This window comes from Electrophorus electricus, chromosome 3 (genome assembly GCF_013358815.1).
Source record: "Electrophorus electricus isolate fEleEle1 chromosome 3, fEleEle1.pri, whole genome shotgun sequence".
Taxonomy (NCBI): domain Eukaryota; kingdom Metazoa; phylum Chordata; class Actinopteri; order Gymnotiformes; family Gymnotidae; genus Electrophorus; species Electrophorus electricus.
In genome coordinates, this window is record NC_049537.1 from 112,501 (window position 1) to 133,503 (window position 21,003).

At 43.1% G+C, this 21,003-nt stretch overlaps 4 protein-coding genes across 4 annotated transcripts in view; all 4 read left to right on the forward strand.

Moving 5' to 3' along the window:
• Positions 1–4,011, forward strand: part of col28a2b (collagen, type XXVIII, alpha 2b) — a 31,427-nt gene extending 27,416 nt beyond the window's left edge. The window contains 5 exon segments of the mRNA XM_035524013.1: positions 106–142; positions 335–892; positions 1,470–1,796; positions 3,634–3,786; positions 4,004–4,011. Coding sequence (XP_035379906.1) covers positions 106–142; positions 335–892; positions 1,470–1,796; positions 3,634–3,786; positions 4,004–4,011 — 1,083 coding nt within the window.
• Positions 4,012–6,377: 2,366 nt separating this feature from the next.
• klhl41b (kelch-like family member 41b) lies at positions 6,378–10,860 on the forward strand. Its single transcript, XM_026998789.2, has 6 exons — positions 6,378–7,623; positions 8,211–8,368; positions 8,928–9,035; positions 9,388–9,573; positions 10,327–10,473; positions 10,654–10,860. The coding sequence occupies exons 1-6, from the start codon at positions 6,517–6,519 to the stop codon at positions 10,763–10,765; spliced, it is 1,818 nt and encodes a 605-aa protein (XP_026854590.2). The 5' UTR covers positions 6,378–6,516; the 3' UTR covers positions 10,766–10,860.
• A 1,201-nt stretch (positions 10,861–12,061) lies between these two features.
• Positions 12,062–18,246, forward strand: ppig (peptidylprolyl isomerase G (cyclophilin G)). The gene is made up of 13 exons (XM_026998790.2): positions 12,062–12,200; positions 13,289–13,353; positions 13,458–13,532; positions 13,666–13,773; positions 13,876–13,920; positions 14,109–14,196; positions 14,436–14,465; positions 14,818–14,957; positions 15,293–15,473; positions 15,601–15,801; positions 16,022–16,103; positions 16,292–16,443; positions 16,845–18,246. Exons 1-13 carry the CDS (start codon positions 12,160–12,162, stop codon positions 17,743–17,745), a joined length of 2,109 nt encoding a protein of 702 aa, XP_026854591.2. The 5' UTR covers positions 12,062–12,159; the 3' UTR covers positions 17,746–18,246.
• Positions 18,247–19,046: 800 nt separating this feature from the next.
• Positions 19,047–20,741, forward strand: phospho2 (phosphatase, orphan 2). The gene is made up of 2 exons (XM_026998618.2): positions 19,047–19,127; positions 19,333–20,741. The coding sequence occupies exons 1-2, from the start codon at positions 19,125–19,127 to the stop codon at positions 20,056–20,058; spliced, it is 729 nt and encodes a 242-aa protein (XP_026854419.2). The 5' UTR covers positions 19,047–19,124; the 3' UTR covers positions 20,059–20,741.
• Positions 20,742–21,003: the final 262 nt, after the last annotated feature.

Consider the following 21,003-nt stretch of genomic DNA (forward strand, 5'->3'; position numbering starts at 1 on the left):
TCCTCCTGTTTGTAATGCTGCCTAATGCTTTTACAGATCCAGGTACCCTTTAATCCCTACACCATATGATTAGATTGGTTCTTAATGGATGTTCTTCATGTTCAGAGAGAAGAAATTGCGAGGATAATTAAAGAGATATGTAGTAAGAGCTGCCTTCATGCCCTCATCACATTACAAGTTGCGTTTAAACGTCCCTTAAAAGTTACATCTAAAAGTTTCCACTAACATCACTAACATTATTTACATCACTGACATCACTAATATCACTAACATTGTTTACATCACTGACATCAGTAATATCACTAACATCGCTAACAATGTAAAAACCTTTCAGGCTGCAGAATCAAATGCAAAGAGCGTCCGATGGAGCTGGTGTTCGTGATTGACAGCTCGGAGAGTGTGGGTCCAGACAACTTTGAGATCATAAAGGATTTCCTAATGACGCTGGTGGACAGAGTGACTCTGGGTCACAACGCCACCCGCATGGGTCTGCTGCTCTATAGCCCGGAGGGGCGGCTGGAGTTCAGCCTCGCCCGTTACGTGACCAAGGAAGATGTCAAGTGGGCCATCTGCAAGATGCCCTACATGGGCGAGGGCACGCACACGGGCACAGCCATCCGCAAGGCCACGCAGGAAGCCTTCTACAGTGCCTGGGCCGGGGTCAGCAAGGTCACCGTCGTCATCACAGATGGTCAGACAGACAAACGAGAGCCCGTGAAGCTGGACCTTGCAGTGAGGGAAGCTCACACAGCCAGCATCGAGATGTTCGCGATGGGCATCGTCAATGCCAGTGACCCAACGCAGGTGGAGTTTCTCTGGGAGCTAAATCTCATCACCTCTGACCCAGACAGTGAACACATGTATCTGATAGATGATTTCAACACACTGCCAGGTAATTCATTCTAGACACTGCAGAAAATAACCTGCACACCCGTGAATAACATCATCCGCTGGACCTGCTAGGATAATCAACTTTTTGCAGTTCATATTAAACAGATTTTTGGAATTTCATATTTGGAGTCTTTGAAATTTGTATATGTTTAAAACTTACTTTAAGGCTTTAAGGCTTTTCATGCTTACTTTAAGTCTTAGAATGAGTTAAAATTATTCTGAATTACTGATAATCCATAAATCAACAATAATCCAAAATTTGATATTTAAATGATTGGACCAGCTGCTTGGTTGGATCAACATACTTGGACTTAAAACTACAGAAATAATAATTATGCATTAACTATGTCAGGATAAAAGCTAGCATTAGGGTCAGTGGTAGCGCAGTGATTAAAGTACTGGACTAGTAATCAGAAGGTTGCCGATTCAAGTCCCACCACTGTCAAGTTGCCGCTGTTGGGTCCCTGAACAAGATCCTTAACCCTTGATTGCTCAAGTTGTGCTCAGTTACCTATTTGTAAGTCCCTTTGGATAAAGGCATCAGTAAAATGTAGCATCTTTCTTTCTTCCTTTTTCAGCTTTAGAGTCCAAACTGGTCAGTCAGTTTTGTGAGGATGAGGAAGGAGCTGTGGTCTTTAACCATGTCAGTGGATACAGTAGCCATGCCAACCATGTAAACAAGCTTTATGGACTTAGTCACAATGAAAACCACATCAGCAGACAAAATCTGTATGACAGCAGCCAAGAAAATGTACTTGATGTCCAACCTGGAAAAACACACAAGGGAACTGTTACTGAGACACACACAGAAACAGCAACACACACTGAAACAAATACCATCACCTCCAGGAATGGCAGGGGAGGCAGCCTGTCTGCACTGGGCCAGCCAGACACACCAGATGTGAGTATGCTGGTGTTGGTACAGCCTTTAACCTGTTACCAGATGATTAATACTGATAGCTGCTTGTCTTCATGTGCATTTTATTTTCTTAGGCATCACCTCAAAGGACACAAATCACAGATTTGTCACACACACCACAAACCCTCTCACACACACCACAGTCACTGTGACATACACAACAGACCCTCTCACACACACCACAGATACTGTGACATACATAACAGACCCTCTCACACAGACCACAGACCCTCTCACACACACCACAGACACTGTGACATACATAACAGACCCTCTCACACACACCACAGACCCTCTCACACACACCACAGACACTGTGACATACACCACAGACCCTCTCACACACACCACAGACCCTCTCACACACACCACAGACACTGTGACATACATAACAGACCCTCTCTCGCACACACACACTCACACACACCAGATTAAATAATAAGACATCTTCAGAAGAGAGACCATTATCAGGGCCATCATCAGTGCATTATGTTCCTGCCCCACGACCACCTTGGTCTAAAGGTAAAAACACACACACACACACACACATGCGCACACACACACACGCACACATGCACACATTCTCACACACACACATGCAGGCATGCATATACAAATACACATACACAGAAATATACACAATTACACACGACACCCAAATATGTGTCCCTGTACATTGTACTCTACTCACTGTACACTTATGACTGTACAGCCACTTCCAGCTCCACCATCATTGTCGAGTGTGCTGACGATACCGTCGTCATGGGCCTGATCTCAGACAACGATGAGAGGGCCTACCTGGAGGAGATTACACACCTGGAAAACTGGTGCCAGGAAAATAATCTCCTCCTAAACGTCAGCAAGACAAAGGAGCTGATTGTGGACTGCAGCAAGAAGCAGGAGCGGCACTACCAACCTGTGAGGATCAACAGAACCACAGTGGAGAGAGTAGACAGTTTCAGGTATCGTGGAGTTCACATCTCACAGGACCTGTCCTGGTCCTGCCATACCAACTCCCTGGCAAAGAAGGCTCGTTAGCGTCTTTACCACCTCCAAGGTACTGCGGAACTTCTACAACTGCACTATCAAGAGCATCCTCACAGGAAACATCACAGTCTGGTTTCGAAACAGCACCAAGCAGGACAGACAAGCACTCCAAAGGGTGGTGCATTCAGCAGAGTACATCACTCATACGGAACTTCCTGACCTGCAGACCATCTATTACAAGTGGTGCCAGACCAAGGCCAAGAGGATTGTGAAGGACCCCACTCATCCCAACAATAGACTCTTCTCTCTGTTGAGGTCAGGGAAGCACTTTCGCTCCCTTAAGACCAATAGAGAGAGACTGAAGAGAAGCTTCTTCCCACAGGCCATTCAGGCCCTGAATCAGGGAAATCAGGATTTTCCTATGCACCCCTGTTTTTTTCCTAGGTTTGGACAGAGCACTCTCAAACCATTTCGCTGCGAATTATACCGTGTATGACTATGTATGTGACAAATAAATCAAACTTGAACTTGAAATACACACGTGTACCCACACACTCCCACATAAATATGTTTATGTTTACGTTTACGTTTACATAAATACATACACACACACACATACGTTTACATAAATACATACACACACACACACATGCACACAAACACACACATGCATGCATATACACACATGCACACACACACGCATGCACACACACACACACACACTCACACACACACACACAGAGGGTATGTACAGAGGCACACACACACACTCCAGTAAATATATGATGTCTTGGTCAGAAATCGTCCCCCTGATCCGGACTGTACACTGGCCTTAGACCAGGGCCCATGTCAGGACTACAACATCCGCTGGTACTATGACCAGCAGGCCAATGCCTGTGCTCAGTTCTGGTATGGAGGTTGTCATGGCAACCGCAATCACTTTGACACAGAGGAGGAGTGCAAGAAGACTTGTGCTGTTTCAAGATCAGGTACACCATCACACACACACACACACACACACACACACATACAAACACACCATTACACCTGCTCAACATCAACACACATACACACACATATACATACATACACACACACACACATATATATATATATATATATATATATATATATATATATATATATATATTTTACATATAAATATACATATTATTTACATAAATAACCTTTCTTATTTTTTTCCAGGAGGCTGAGGAACATGGAGGATGATTATGATGTATTGTTGACTGTTACTGCCTCATCTGTCAACACACACACACACACACACCCACTCAGCTCACTTCTAACACCTCATTTGTCAATGTCACTGAGCTCATAAAAGCTCAGGCATATTCAGTATTTCACAGTTCTATAAACTTTTTACCACTGTAGTGATTTATGTACTTTATTTGCTATACTTAATACATTTTAATACATTTGAATAAAACAAAAGGTTTTTTGTTTTAGTTCCTACCCACAGTAACATTGAACTCCAGGGCTGTTGCTCTTGTGTTTTTGATGCCTGTATAATTAACTATTTTTTCTCAGCTTTTTTCTCACTCCTATTTTGTGCACCCTCTCTCTGCCATGGTAACAAGGTTCTTCTCTTATAACTGTGGATGAAGCAAGAGCATACATATAACAGGATCTGAGACCATTATAGTCTCTCCTCTTCAGCTAACATCCCTTGTTGGAGATGGCTATGGAGATACAGCTGTACATATGGTCCAGTGTGGAGAGACAGTGAACATACGGTCCAGTGTGGAGAGACACTGGGCATACGGTCCAGCGTGGAGAGACACTGGGCATATGGTCCAGTGTGGAGAGACAGTGAACATACGGTCCAGTGTGGAGAGACACTGGGCATACGGTCCAGCGTGGAGAGACACTGGGCATACGGTCCAGTGTAGAGAGACACTGGGCATACGGTCCAGTGTGGAGATACAGTAGGCATACGGTCCAGCGTGGAGAAACACTGGACATACAGTCCAGTGTGGAGAGACACTGGGCATACAGTCCAGTGTGGAGATACACTGGGCATACGGTCCAGTGTGGAGAGACAGTGAACATACGGTCCAGTGTGGAGAGACACTAGGCATACGGTCCAGCGTGGAGAAACACTGGCCATGCGGTCCAGTGTGGAGAGACACTGGCTTTGAGCAGCTCCATAACCAGGCAGTGATACTTAAAACAATAAGTCGTGATAAATAATAGTGGTTTTATTATAATAAATTAATTAAACTTAATGAATTAAACTTTACATACTGACTACCACTACCACTACTTAATTAATTAAACTATACATACTGACTACCACTACTTAATTCATTAAACTGTACATACTGACTACCACTACCACCACTTAATTAATTTATCTATACTGACTACCACTACTTAATTAATTAAACTTTACATACTGACTACCACTACCACTACTTAATTAATTTATCTATACTGACTACCACTACTTAATTCATTAAACTGTACATACTGACTACCACTACTTAATTTAACTAAATTATTCACACATTCAGACTTTTATTGTGGCACCATTATACGTTGGCCAATAGCATCAACTTTCGCTCACTCACTTATTCACATGTTCTCTCCTATTGGCTCAATATTAAATCAGGTATCATTCTGTGTGCGTGTGTGTGTGTGTGTGTGTGTGTGTGTCTGTCTTTCTGAGAGAGAAAGAGAGGGAGAGACTTACTTCCCTCTGTTTTTAACTGTTTTGATTTAAATTACACACCACCCCCTCCACACACACACACAGACACACATACACAGACACACACACACCTTCCTTTAGGGAGGTCTGTTTTAATTTTAGTATCTTCCCTAGCACAGCACACAGTTCTGTCTTTCCACATTCTGTTTTAGAACAATCTGCACACACAACACAAATGGTTCTTATGATTGCCAAACGTTTTTCACATGTACTGTTTGGCCTTCAAATCGTTTTCAAATCAAATCATAGGAAGGTTCAAAATTGGTGTTATTGTGTTACAAACTTTTTCAATTATTACTTGTTCTTAATATTCTTCGTGTTTTACTTCAACTTTCTGAACTGTCTGAACTGCATTTGCATTTGTGCTCTACAGCATATAATTACTGATTCAAAAATGATGAAACTGGTGTTACACTAAGGACAATAAATGCCCTGTTACTCAAAATGTGGTGAGAGAAGCTTTAGTTAGTCAGGGTCGCCACAGAGAACTGTCACCTGTTGTAGCAGCTGTTACCCATCTAACCCTAACCCTGTTACCCATCTCTGTTAGCACACACACACACACACACACACACACACACACTCTCTCACATAACCAAACACTCAGAAAATCACTGTCATCTGCACTTCTATTGTCCCTTTTGAGTTCATAGAGGCTGCAGTTATTGGGTATCAGATCTCAGACTAAAATCTCTGCAGCCTGTTTTATCATGACAGCTGCTGTTCAGAGCTGCTGTCCCATATGTCTCACAGCCCCCGTCCTCACACAGGGTTTCAGGGGAAACAGAGGGGAGGGTGCATGTTATTTTTAGAATGAGCAGATTAAATAACAGCCTCTTCAGGCTGGAAATCTTTTCTCCACTCTGTCCTTTTCCAGCCAGGACTGTGTGGCACGTAGACCTACAGCCACCTTCTTCTCTCTTTCTCTCCCTCTCTCCCCCTCTCGCTCCCTTTTTCTTGACTGCCTCTCTGCCGGAACACCAGTGTCATGGATCCACAGGCCCTGAAGGAAGAACTTCGCTTGTTCCAGAGCACACTGCTGCAGGATGGCCTGAAGGAGCTTCTCAATGAGAACAAGTTTGTAGACTGCACTCTGAAAGTGGGCGACCACTGTCTGCCTTGTCACCGGCTCATTCTGGCCGCCTGCAGTCCCTACTTCAGGGATCAGTTCTTCTCTGAAGACGGAAAGGTCAAAGAGGACCTCAAAGAAGTGGTCTTAGATGACGTGGACCCCAACATCCTGGAAATGATCGTCAAGTACCTGTACTCTGCCGAGATCGAGCTCACCGATGACAATGTTCAGGAGATTTTTGCGGTTGCCAACCGCTTCCAGATCCCGTCCGTGTTCACGGTGTGTGTGAACTACCTGCAGAAGAAGCTCTCCTTGGCCAACTGTCTGGCCATCTTCAGGCTGGGCCTGGTGCTAAATGTCCCACGGCTGGCTGTGGCTGCACGTGATTATACTGCAGATCGCTTTGAGAGCCTCGTCAACGAGGAGGAATTCCTACAGTTGGCACCACATGAGCTCTTCGCCCTGATTGGTGGAGACATGCTGAACGTAGAGAAGGAGGAAGTGGTGTTTGAGTCTCTAATGAAATGGGTGCGTAATGACAAGGAAAAGCGTGCCAAGGTGCTTAGCGATGCGTTTGAGTACATTCGCTTCCGCCTGCTCCCTGAGAAGTACATCAAAGAAAGAATCGAAACTGATGAACTCATCAGAGCTGATCCAGAAGTCATGAAAAAACTGCAGATCATCAAGGATGCCTTCAAAGGGAAACTTCCAGAGAAGAAAAAGAAGGAAATGAAAGAAGGAGAAGTGAATGGAGAAGTGGAGGAAGAGGAATTGTTGCCAGGATACCTGAATGACAACCGCAGACTGGGGATGTACAGACGGGATTTGATCGTCATGGTAACTGACGCAGCTGCAGTGGCATATGACGTTGTAGAGAATGAATGCTTCCTGGTGGCCATGGCAGAGCAGGTACCAAAGAACCACGTGAGCCTGTGCTCCAGAAAAAAACAGCTTTTCATCATCGGTGGGCTGTTTGTGGATGAGGACAATAAAGAAACACCACTTCAGTGCTACTTTTACCAGGTGGGTGAAAAAACAACCTCACTGATAACAGCAGTTGCAGTATTCACAAAAGCAGTCAATACATATTGAGGAATCCATTCTTTGGAAGGCCATTCAGCACTTTTGAAAGCTAAACTCTAAATTAATTAGGCCTTGCTTTGTGCTAAGTAGTAAAACAGGTCAAGTGTAAATACGTGGATATCACAATAAACTAGTGGATAAATAGGAGTCATTCGAAAATCAGAAAGGTTACAAGATAAAGATATGCTATGAGATCTGAACAGTACTAGAGAAGTGGTTTTCAGATGTTCAGATGCATCAGTCATCATCTCAAAAGTCACATGCAAAGGGCTCTTTAAACTCCAAAAAATATGCAAGCACTGGTCAGGAAAGTTTTCCTTTGAATATATTTGAATATATTTCACATAAAGTAATTAAAATTGTGTATATCACATAAAATAAGTTACATACTCAAACCATATTTCATCTGGATGTACAAATGTTAAAAATCAATAACTGAAAAAAGGTAATCTATAATATCATTTGTTAAATTACTATTTATTTTTACTATAACATAGTGGTTATGATCACTTGTGTTTGTATTACAGCTGGACAGCCTTATAGCTGATTGGCTTGCCTTGCCACCAATGCCGAGCCCCAGATGTCTGTTCGGTATGGGTGAGCATGAAACTCTGCTGTTCGCTATTGGTGGAAAAGACCTGCAGACTAACGAGTCCCTTGATTCTGTCATGTGTTATGACACTGAGTGAGTAACATCAGATAGTTCCTTCATTCATACCATTTAGATTTTTTGTACACTGTAAAAAATGTTTTTAAGTATAGTCATAAATCTAACATTTCTTTACCAATGCATTTACATATAAAGATTAGTTAGCCTACTTCTGTATTGCTTCATTAGTAGATAATTTGATTTAATGAATGCCATCTTAAATACAGCTTTGTTTTATTTCTGAAAAGCTGTTTATGGTGTAGGTTCTCTCAGTTTTCTGTTGAGGTGTAGTTTTATGTAGGTGTAGTCTATCCCTGTGGGGTGTTTTCTGTTCAGGTGTAGTTTTATGGTGTAGGCTATCCCTGTGGGGTGTTTTCTGTTCAAGTGTAGTTTTATATAGGTGTAGGCTATCCCTGTGGGGTGTTTCTATTCAGTTGTAGTTTTATGTAGGTATAGGCTACCCCTGTGGGGTGTTTTCTGTCATTGATCTCTTATTATGATTACTCATCAGGGTGTAAAGGTCTTATAAGTAGTCCAATAAGATCTTGGTCTTATAAGATGCCCAATCAGTCTAATTAAACATGACTACTTACAGGAAGATGAAATGGAGTGAGACTAAGAAACTTCCTCTCCGCATCCATGGCCATGCAGTAGTCTCACATAATGGCCTGATATACTGCATTGGAGGAAAGACTGATGATAAGTGAGTGAGAGCATGTGCACACATTTAAATGATCCTATGGTTTGACTGCAGCCTTCAGTGATCTGTCAGGTTTCACTGGGTTCTGGTGACATACACAGCATACCTCACTATTAAAGAAAGATAGACAGACAGATAAACAGACAGATAGATAAATAAATTGCTGAAATTTATTTGTATACCACCCTTTTATTTTAACATTAGGATTTAACATCAAATTAGTAACAAATAACTACAAATAGTTTGACAAAAATTAACTTCTTTTTTTAAACAGTCCTGAAGTTTTTTAGATTTTTTTATTATAAAACTTGTAAGAGAACTGTAAAAGTAACATTTTTCTCTGTGTGTCTTTCAGTAAAGCTTTAAACAAGCTGTTCGTATATAACCACAAGCAGTCAGAGTGGAGGGAGCTCGCTGGTATGAAGACTGCCAGAGCGATGTTTGGTGCTGTTGTGCACAACGGGAATATCATTGTAACTGGAGGAGTTAATGAGGAAGGTCTAACTGCTGCATCTGAAATCTACAATTTTGGAACAAACAAGTATGTATACATGGAATAATTACAATGAATGCATGTTGTGTATATTTAGTAAAATGTTTAGAAATCTTTAGACACTTGTATTGCCACTCTGAAGAAAGAATGAGTGTCCACAGTTTCCAGCACAGTAGCATGTGTGTAGTGATTAACATGTGTAGTGATTAACATGGGTGTAGTGATTAACATGTGATTAACATGTGTGTAGTGATTAACATGTGTGTAGTGATTAACACGTGTGTAGTGATTAACATGGGTGTGGTGATAAACATGTGTAACATGGGTGTGGTGATAAACATGTGTAACATGGGTGTGGTGATTAACATGTGTAGTGATTAACATGTGTAGTGAGTAACATGAATGTAGTGATTAAGATGTAATTATTAATGCGTAGTGATTAACATGGGTGTGGTGATTACATGTGTAGTGAGTAACATGGATGTTGTGATTAACATGTGTAGTGATTAACATGTGTAGTGAGTAACATGGGTGTAGTGATTAACATGTGTGATGATTAACATGGATGTAATGATTACCGTGTAGCGATTAACATGTGTAGTGAGTAATATGGGTGTAGTGATTAACCTGTGGTGATTAACGTGTATTGATTAACATGTGTAGTGATTAAAATGTAGTGATTAACATGGGTGTAGTGATTAACATGTGTAGTGCGTAACATGGATGTAGTGATTAACATATGTAGTGATTAACGTGTAGTGATTAACATGTGTGTCAAGGTTCACCTTGTAACATTTCTAGGTGGAGCATGTTCACAGAATTCCCACAGGAACGCAGCTCTGTCAACCTTGTGAGCTGCAGTGGAAATCTCTACGCCATCGGAGGCTTCGCCATCGTGCAGCTGGAGAACAAAGAAGTTGAACCCTCAGAAATCACTGATATTTGGCAGTAAGTTAGCCAGTCTGAACCATCATTACTCTGAAGTCTGTGGTGGGTTACTGGTGGTGGTTTACTGTATTATGCAATCTCAACCTGTGTGTGTGTGTGTGTGTGTGTGTGTGTGTGTGTGTGTGTGTGTGTGTGTGTGTGTGTGTGTGTGCGTGCACGTGCATTTTTGTGTCCTCTTAGATACGAGGATGACAAGAAGCAGTGGAGTGGGATGTTAAGAGAGATGCGCTATGCATCTGGAGCATCGTGTGTTGCAATGCGTCTCAATGCTGCCAGGATGCCTAAGCTATAATGTTCCTCTGCGTAACTACAGGGTTAGGATTAGGGTTAAGGTTAGGGTTAGGGTGAAGTTAGGGTTAGGGTTAGGTTTAGGGTGAAGTAAGGGTTAGGTTAGGGTTAGGGTTAGGGTGAAGTTAAGGTTAGGTTAGGGTGAAGTTAGTCTTAGATTACGGTTAGGGTTAGGGTGAAGTTAGGGTTAGGGTTAGGTTTAGGTTGAAGTAAGGGTTAGGTTAGGGTTAGGGTTAGGGTGAAGTTAGGGTTAGGTTAGGGGTAGGGGTAGGGTGAAGTTAAGGTTAGGGTTAGGGTTAGGGTGAAATTATGGTTAGGGTGAAGTTAGGGTTAGGGTGAAATTAGGTTTAGGGTGAAGTTAGGTTTAGGGTGAAGTTAGGGTTAGGGTGAAGTTAGGGTTAGGTTAGGGTTAGGGTGAAGTTAAGGTTAGGGTTAGGGTTAGGATGAAGTTAGGGTTAGGGTTAGAGTGAAATTAGGGTTAGGTTAGGGTTAGGGTGAAGTTAGGGTTAGGGTTAGAATGAAGTTAAGGTTAGGGTTAGGTTAAGGTGAAGTTAATGTTAGGGTTAGGTTAGGGTGAAGTTATCTTAACCCTAACCCGCTGTAAAACTGTAGCATCGTGATCTTATGCCCCTCACCACAGTGCCCATCTGTCTGCAGATTCTGTCCTTAGACAAACCAGCAGTGCTTCAGACTAATCGAAGTTGTTTAGATGTTCTTCTAAGAAACAAACACTGGTAGTGAATTTTTGTATATATGTATTTGACCATTTCTGTTACACTTGATACACTCAGCAATGTAATACTTTAATATTTCAATAAGTCTCAGGTTTTTGAATGATACATGTAAACAATGATCATGGTCTAGCTCTGCATATCTGTTTGTGTGGGGTTTTTTTATTAAACATTTTTAAAATTATACGTTGTTGCTTGCTGTACACCATGCAAACGTCTCCAGTGAGAGATACTTTTAACACCCACTTCATAAGGTAATAAGAGCAAACCTTCATCTCCCACTCCTTCACACTCTCATTCCCCACACACGCTTCCTCACACTCTCATTCACCACTTATTCTCTCATTCCCCTCACACTCATTCCCCACAAGTATTCACTCTCATTCCACACGCTCTCCTTCATCAAAGCGTGTCTCGCCTTTTTAACAGACTGCAGCACGTGGTCCCATGTCCGTGTTCGTCACGTGGACTATCGACTGCTGATGCTATTGGTAGCTAGAGTGACGTTTGAGTGACGTACAACCGGATGTTGTTCACACGTTCGTTTGGTCCTCGCCTCGCGCGTAGGGCGCGCTCATACCCAACATGCATCGCTCTCGTACAGGCGCCATCTTTGGAAAACCGTGTTGAAATTCTAAGCAGATCCTCGTTTTGGTAGCTCGCGTTTATGTTTGCTCCGCCTGGTTATTTTACCGTCGGTTTAAGCATGTAAGTGTATTTTACAGTTGGGTTCCAAACATGTTTGTGTGCTAGAGGAACTCTGCATTTACAGTTCAGTTTCAATTTTGGCCGAGGAGGCCACCGATCCGGAACTTTGTGTGCTAGGCTAGTTAGCTAATAGTTAGCATTAGAACACTAATGAATGTTTTTAATTTTACAAAATGCTTTTACTCAGTATTTTGAGAAGAATTGTGGGGTTAAATTAATAGTGAACAGTGATTCTCACTAGAATATGAATATCTCAACCCCAGTGAGATATATACGCACGACGGACTTGGCTAACGAGATTGAATGAGTTAGCAGCTAGCAGCAAAGCTAACAGAGCTGTGGTGAGTTAGTCAGGGTTAAGGTTAGCGCTAGGGTTTAAGGCTAGTGTTAGTTAGGGGTTAGGGTTAGTTAGGGGTTAGGGTTAGTTGGGGTTAGGGTTAGGGTTTTGGGTTAGGGCTAACGATAACAACAGCGATCCAATGACATTAACCACGGAAATGCCCAAGCATACTTACACAGCGCTTTATTCAGTAGGATTGGATAGGGTTTAGGGTTGTGGTTAGGTTTTGATCTTAGCGCTAGGATTAAGTTTAGGGTTTAGGGGTAGGGTTTAAGGCTTAGCGCTAGGGTTTAGGGTTAGTGCTAGGGCTAACGCTAACAGCAATCCAGTGACATTAACCAATGCCCAAGCATACTTACACAGCGCTGTATTCAGTAGGATTGGTTCCGTTTGTTACGGCGTCCAGTTGTTTGTTGTGAACTGCTGTCCTAGCTGACCCCAATGTGGGTGAACGACAGCTAGCTGTTTAGTTACCTACCTGAGGTGAAATGTCACATGGTTGTTTTAAATTTAAAGTACTTTTAGCCATAGTTTTATTTTTCCGTTTCCGCTAGATTTAGTTATGTTAGCCAATACGAAAACGAATGAATGTTGTCTGTTTCAGAATTAAATAGAGTTAATATTGGACTGAATGTTTGATATTTTTAAATAGAGTTAATATTGGACTGAATGTTTGATATTTACTTTTACTACCTATTAATATTAGTTCAGTATAGTTGACCAAAGGTTAAACGTTTTTGTCTTACAGAACAATGGGGGTGAAAGTGCAGCGTCCTCGCTGTTTCTTTGACATTGGTATCAGTAATACACTTGGTAAGAACATGAAACTGCGCATAAATACACAGTGGGCACAGACTTGGATGGATTTCGAAGTTTTTAAAAAAGTAACACTTCACATTGTCTTATCCCTTTTTAAGTTGGCCGCGTAGTCATTGAGCTTTTCTCAGATGTTTGTCCCAAGACGTGTGAAAATTTCCGCTGCCTGTGCACAGGTGAGTTACCATACATGTACAACTATGAATTAATGAACTTGTCATATTTTGTGGTTTTGTATGCTTTAGATGTAAATTGCATATTAAACCTGAATTGGTGTTAATTGTTTTTTTTTGTATGTTTGTTTTTTAGGTGAAAGGGGGATTGGAAAAACAACCCAAAAACCTCTACACTACAAAGGATGTCTGTTCCATAGAGTAGTAAAGGACTTCATGATACAGGGTGGAGACTTTAGTGAAGGTACTGTGTACATGGTACATTCTCACTGCACTGCTGTCAGTTTATGCAAACTCTGCTGTCATTGCACTGTGGTGCTTACAGGTTTAAATGCTTGTCCTTTAGGCAATGGCAGAGGAGGTGAATCCATTTATGGAGGCTTCTTTGAAGGTACAGGTTCACATTTTCCCTGACTGAGCATATTCAGACTTCAAGCCATTCTGTGCAGATTCACTGATCTTGCACGTTTATTTCTCACACACACTGTACGATTTGTGGATCACAAGTCTTGTGCGTTGTGCCTGCAAGTTAAATGTAGCCCCAATTTAACTGTTTTTCTAATGCTGTTTCTCTTCTAGATGAAAGCTTTTCTGTCAAACATAATAAGGAGTTCCTCCTGTCAATGGCAAACAGAGGCAAAGACACCAATGGCTCACAGTTCTTTATGTGAGTCTGCAGTACACCAGTGTTAAGGATCCATACTCCCGCCTATGAAACTGCACTGGTTTAAAAGTAGTTGTGTGTGTTTAGATGTGTATAGTGATGAATACCTTGTATATGTCTGTGTGGCCTTTAATTGTGAAATGTTAATAATTATGTATTGCAGATGGGCATTAATCACTGTTTTTGTGTTTGTTAGATTTGTATTTACATTCTGCCTCACTGTTTTATGTCCCTGACCATAGAACTACAAAACCTTCTCCTCATCTGGACGGGTAAGGCTCCCCTGTGTGTGTGTGTGTGTGTGTGTGTGTGTGTGTGTGTTTGTGTGTGTGTGTGTGTGTGTGTGTTTGTGTGTGTGTGTGTGTGTTTGTGTGTGTGTGTGTGTGTGTGTGTGTGAGTGAGTGAGTGAGAGAGCAGGTAGTTGTTTTGTTGTTGTTTTTTTGTGAGCGTCAGTAAATGAGTGTAGGTCGGGTGGAAAACCTAAGCAGTGCAATTTTCAACCGAGTACACTCATGCTAATTTTGAACCACCAGTCAGTGTGTGGATTTATGGTCTTCCACATACAATGCAGTGTCTCCCCGGCTCTTGTGAAGCCTGCTGATTTCTTTTCTTTTCCTCTTGCAGAATTCATGTGGTGTTTGGTCAGGTGATCTCAGGCCAGGAGGTCATTCGGACGATCGAGGCTCAGAAGACAGACACTAACAGCCGACCATACGCAGAGGTTAAAGTGCTCAACTGTGGCGAGCTCGTCCCCAAATCCAAAGGTGTTCGAGTTTTTCTTTGCATAGATTTTGATTAGATGTTTAAAAAAAAAAAAAAAAAAATGTACTTTTTGGCCAGGTGGTACTTCGGCTTGGGAAAGAGTGGGGTGGAGTCAGTCAGATTAGCCCAAATTACCAACTCTATTTAAATATTTAAAATTGTAAATGGTTTAATTTTTAGATATTCATTCATCGGCTCTCGTGGTTATGCAATAGCTTTTAAATGTCGCTTTTCCCAAATGGAATAAGTATTTTATCTCACTTCTCGTGGAAAGACTCCTTGTTGTTCAGGTGGGAAACAGTGTTTCTTAAGTCCTGCTCTGCTCTGCATGTGCTAGCTAAGAAAGAGAAGAAGAAACGTCAGTCGTCCAGTGAGAGCAGCGATGTCACTTCCTCCTCAGAGTCTTCCTCTGAGTCTGAGAAGTCTGATGAAGAGAAGCAGAAAAAGAAACACAAGAAGGAGCAAAAGAAGAAGAAGAAGAAGAAGGAACAGAAGCACAAAAAGATAAAGGAAAAAGAGTTCGTATGCAATCTTCCCACACTTAACTCTGAGAGTCCAAATACTACACAAACATTTATAGTACAGGGACAGTGACCTGGTTGGGGATTTCCAAACTATATTAAACTGAGCTGTGCTGTTGTGTAGGTCTGATGATGGTGTTGGGGAGCCAGAGCCTCCACAGACCGTTTCATCAATCCATCCAGACGAAGTCCCGCCCGTCCCAGAGAATCGCTTCCTGATGCGGCGGAGTCCTCAGCCACAGCCCAAAGAGGAGCAGGGGAAAGACAAGCACAAAGAGGATTCTGGGAAAGAGAGGCAACGAGAGAGAGAGCGAGACAGGGATAGGTGGGTTGGCGCAGGGGCCTGGGTGTGGGTGATAGGGTGGGCGGGTTTGGTGGAGAGGCCCAGGTGTGGGTCCTTTGGGGGAGGGTTATTTCTCTTATGTCTTTTTCATTGTTCCTTTTTAAAGCTCAGACTTGTAGTAGAGAATCAGCTGGAAGCTCATATTGTAAATGTTAGTGTGTGTGAGGGCAGATGTAGCTGAGTGACAGACATTGTGTTCCAGACCCATGTTGAACTCCAGGCCAAATCGGACCCGCCTGGTATTGACCAGATCAGGACGCAGAATTAAAGGGAGAGGACCTAGGGTGAGTAACGTGTGTCTGTGTCTGTGTCTGTCTCCTTACTCTGGCTTTGCTCATTTTCCCCATGTCTTTTTATTTCTGTTTGTGGTTGGCTGAATGTTCAGTCGTGCTCCATCATGTATTTACAACTGAACGTAAACTTTCTCACTGTGAGTGTTCCATTTTTAACTGTTGCCCTCATGGCTGTGTAGCGCTACCGAACTCCATCGCGATCGCGTTCCCGCTCCTGGGACCGGTTTCGGCGCAGTGAGACTCCGCCACACTGGAGGAAGGAAATGCAGAGGACCCACAGGGTCAAACCCAGCACCCCGACTGCACAGGACCGCTGGATCAAAGGAGACAAGTACGGCTTGCACACATCCACACTCACCTCGGTGAAGACAGCAGAAACCCAACTGTCCAAGCACATCTATGTGCACAGGCTGATGTTACCTAACGTGTGTGACCTACTGATGCTGGTGTCCGAGTACGTACAGACGTTTGATCCAGCATTGTCTGCTCCAGTCTTGATCGGGTTCAGGTGCTGCACACATGGTTCAGATCGTGAAGGGCTTTCATAGTTAAATGAGAAATGTGCTATAGGCTAAAATTAAGAACATGTAGGGAAGCAGGTGCCCAGGACTGAAGATGATCTGTTTATGATATCTGCAGTATTTTAAAGATCTCTAAAGCCGTTGTGGTGCATCATTGTTATTGAAAGTCATCTTGTACCTTTGGATGAACATCTGTGTTCTTGAATTCCAGAGGAGACGCGTCTGAGGAGAAGACGGAGACCACAGAGCCGGTGGAGGGAGAGATGACCAGCGTAGAGCGGGAGAGGAAGAACTCCGACCGGGAGAAGAAGGAAAGCAAACGCAACACATCAAGTAGCCCCTCTAAAGGCCGGGAGAGGAAGAGCGGCCGACAGCGTTCCAGGAGCCGGGAAAAGGATGGGCGGAAAAAGACGGATGGAGACATGGAAAAACGGAAGGGGCGGAGTCGCAGCAAGAGCAAGGACAGGAAGGGAGAGAGGGACCATACACGCAGCAAAGCGGACGATAGGAGGGGTCGGTCGGGCAGCCCCGAGGCCAAAGACGCAGAAGAGAGAAAGGGGAGAGAACAGGAGAGCCAGAGTAAGGATCGTGCGGCTCTGGCCGAGAGCAACGACAAGGACAAACCGAAAGAGGACGGCAGGAAGGGGAAGGACGACCAGCGCGGACGCTCACGCAGCCAAGAGCGACACACCAAGCGCAGGTCCAGGTCCAGGGGGCGTGGCCAGAGGGGCTCATCACGTGATCGGGGGCGGGACAGACGGCAAAGCGGCAGTCGAGACAGGAAGTCGCGACGATCAAAAAGCAGAGAGAGGGGCAGAGAGCAAGGGAGGGATAGAGACAAGAGGAGGAGCTCGGAGCGCACCAAGAGCAAAGGGACCCGGGGCAGAGACAGAAGCTCTAAAGAGCGCTCCTCTCGCACCCACAGGAGTGAGCAGCAGACCAGGCGCAGGCGAGGGCGCAGCACCAGCGGTTCTGACAGCGATAAAGATAAACGCAAGAAGAGATCGAAGAGTGAGAGTCCTAAGACCAGAGACAAATCCCATAGCCCCCAGAAAGACAAAGATCACCACAGGAACCTGAAAAAGGAGTCGAGCTCTAGTGATAGTGACTGAGCCCTTCAGATTCACTCACTCATACTGCCCGTCACCTGGATCTCCTGCCTCACAAGAACGGTTGTATGAATAAGGATACGTGATCTCCACACTGCAGTTAGACTCACTTATTTTTTTTCTTTTTCTTTTTTTTTTTTAAGAACATTAGACCGGGAGGCTTTAGCTACATAGAGCAGAGGAGCTGTTTATTTCAGCTGGTTCTTAATGCAGGGTTTACCAAGACCTTGACTGTTCCCCTCCCCTCTCACAACCTTCTTTGCTTGTTTTGCAGAAAGTTTTTTTTTTTTTCCTCTTATCAAATGGAAATTTGTTCGCAAACATTTTCTAGGTTGATTTTGCCTTCTGTGTCTTGTCTGTATTCAGCTGTGTGTTCTTAATCTTTAGAGAGAAAGACAGGTTGGCAATCTGTATTTTGGAGTTTTATATGGCTTTTATGTTTGTAATAACATCCTGACAACTGTCAATTCTGTTAAATTCAAGAATTAAAAAGTGATACTGAAATGTTTTGTTGCCTGTGCCTCATCCTTAGTCTGTTTTCATTTGAAAAAGCATAATGGCTCTACAAGGCCCTCGTGACGCACTTTTTTTACAATGGCATCTAACTCGACACAACTAAATTACCTTTTAATTATAATGACCTCAACGATTTTTAATAAAATGCATGTAGGCATTTGTGATGATTTCCAGTCATACAGATGACTGACTTGCCTAGTAATGAGCAGAATATTTCGTCACCCATCAGAACGTAGGCCAGTCATCCTTGTTTATTGAAACTTGGACACGAAATTGGGTCTTTTTAAACTAGCCAGATTTTACACATTTGCGATGTAAAATTACAACAATCACTATAAACAGCTACTTTGGTCAGTTTGTTTCCTTCTAATAAACACGTTAAACAACTAAATAGTAAATATTGCCCACCCCTTTAAACCACGAGGCAGTAGTAGTAAATACATGTCACCTGGTCACAGTGCTACATATACGCACTTATTTCTCCAGTAATGATCAGCGATTTATTCTATGGAGACGATGGAACCTATCAGCGATGGACTCTGCAGAAACTGAAATCGCCTATATCTTAAGTACAGCCTGTGTAGAGTGTTAGGAGAAACACCTGTCTGTAATACAGGTGGAATAATAGTAATACTGCAACTCTGTCTGTAATAACGGTCTGTGCTTTTCTGTAGGTCTGATGGCGTAGGGGGAGCTTGAGCCTCCGAAGGCCGCTTCATACGTTCGTCCCACCCATGCCCGCGCGCCCTCTGCCGTTTCAGATGTTTTCTGACGTAACGGAAGTGGTTCCTCATAACCCGGCTCCGCCGACCCGGACATTGACTCAGTCATGTTATGTAGTTGTTGACGTTCCATATCGTTCTGAAATGGTAAGCAAATATTCTTTTTCTTCTGTGAAAGTTGTTTTTCTCCGTCGTAACCTAGCTAGCTAACGTTAATGGTAACCTATGTAGTGAGCTAACGCTAACCTGCTAACTTTGTTCAGTAAGCAATACCGTGCGGTAAACTTAACTATCTACTAACCCGCATTAACAAGTCTACGTTACCGGATTGATCAATCGAATGTGTTTCCAGGCCAAGATTAAGACGTTGATTGTGTTTGACTTTGATCACACGTTGGTGGACAGCAACAGTGACCTCTGGGTGGTCCAGTGCGCCCCAGGTCAGAGGTTACCGGACTGGCTGAAGAGCTCGTATGAGACAGGGCGCTGGACGGAGTACATGGGCCGAGTGCTGGCGTACCTTGGAGAGCAGTCTGTTCACCCGGAGGACATCAGGACTGTCATGGAAACCATTCCTTTCACAGACGGAATGGTAGAGCTGTTAACGTTCATATCACAAAACAAGAACGTCATCGACTGCATTATAGTCTCCGACTCCAACACACTCTTTATAGATTGGATTTTACAATCCGGTGGAGTGAAGTCTGCGATTGATTGTGTCTTCACGAATCCTGCCAGCATTAACGAACGCAATTACATAGAGGTGCAGTGTTTTCATTCGCACGGCTGTGAACATTGCCCAGTTAATCTGTGCAAACAGAAAGTGCTAAGTGATTTCAGAGAGATGCAGGCCAGTTCCAGTGTGCATTACCAGGCTATTTGCTATGTTGGTGATGGAGCGAATGATCTTTGTCCTATAAAGATATTGAAACAGGGGGATATCGCTATGCCTCGTAGGGGCTACAGTCTGGAAAAGTTGGTGTCCAAAACCAAGACTGAAAATAATACACTCAAGGCAAGAATTGTGCCATGGAGTAGTGGAATGGAGATTCTTGAGGAGTTGCATGCCCTGCTGTAACATACCGAACTACATAAGGGCAATGTGTTGAAGGATGTTTTCATCACTTTTAAAGGGGCGTATTTACATAAATAAAAATTGTGTTCTGTAACCCATCCTCCAGCTCTTCATAGAAGGTCAGTGGTCAGTTTCTCCACAGGACAAAAAGCTCCAGCAACACAGCCCTAATATAAATGCACACGTATCAAGTTTCTGATGGAGATTGGTGAGTAGTAGGTCAATGAGCTGAATTTTGCTTTTCAGCAGTAATGAACAGCAGTGTAATATGCAAAAATCCTTCTGGTTGTTGAGGTTCAGATACAGCAGAAATGGTTTTTCTTCCATTGCTGGTATTTGGTGGTTTCTTACCTTTCTCCCTTATAATAGCCTCTTCTGTTTCATGTCACTCTGCTCCTGCATGGACCCTACTTCACAATGACAAACAAATATCAAATTTATTTATATAGCACTTTTACAACTTTCAAGTCCAAGCTTTACAATTGTCCAAGTCCAAGCCCCCACTGAACAAGCCAAGGGCAACAGTGGCAAGGAAAATCTCCCTAGAGCATGAAGAAGAAACCTTGAGAGGAACCAAGACTCAGAGGAGGGGCCCATCATCCTCTGGATGACAACAGTCACCACAATAATAACAATTTTGAGAGAAAAATAATTAAATATATAAACAATAAAATGGAAAAATAAACAATGTCTTGTCCGGTTTTCTAGAGGTCCTAGTCTTGTCCCGATCGTGTGCACGTCCGAAACCCATCCCACTAGAGAACGTGCATCGAGGTCAACGGGGAAGTAGTTGGCTGGGGTGGAGGTATGGTGGGCTACAGGAGGGGACATCACATGGTTTGAGACGGGTTGAGGCTCACACAAATATGTTCACATAAATTTTGACAAGAACCACTTGTGAAGTGAAGTTTGAAATCAGTCCATAACAAACTGATACTTTTGTATGTT

Excerpts from the sequence above, each read along its gene's own strand:
- klhl41b (XM_026998789.2), top strand. The coding sequence starts at position 6,517 with ATGGATCCACAGGCCCTGAAGGAAGAACTTCGCTTGTTCCAGAGCACA. Across the intron at positions 9,036-9,387 it reads GGAGGAAAGACTGATGATAA|TAAAGCTTTAAACAAGCTGT; the intron begins GTGAGTGAGAGC and ends TGTGTCTTTCAG. Across the intron at positions 9,574-10,326 it reads TACAATTTTGGAACAAACAA|GTGGAGCATGTTCACAGAAT; the intron begins GTATGTATACAT and ends TAACATTTCTAG.
- ppig (XM_026998790.2), top strand. The coding sequence starts at position 12,160 with ATGTTTGCTCCGCCTGGTTATTTTACCGTCGGTTTAAGCAT. Across the intron at positions 14,958-15,292 it reads GCTCGTCCCCAAATCCAAAG|CTAAGAAAGAGAAGAAGAAA; the intron begins GTGTTCGAGTTT and ends TGCATGTGCTAG. Across the intron at positions 15,474-15,600 it reads AAAAAGATAAAGGAAAAAGA|GTCTGATGATGGTGTTGGGG; the intron begins GTTCGTATGCAA and ends GCTGTTGTGTAG.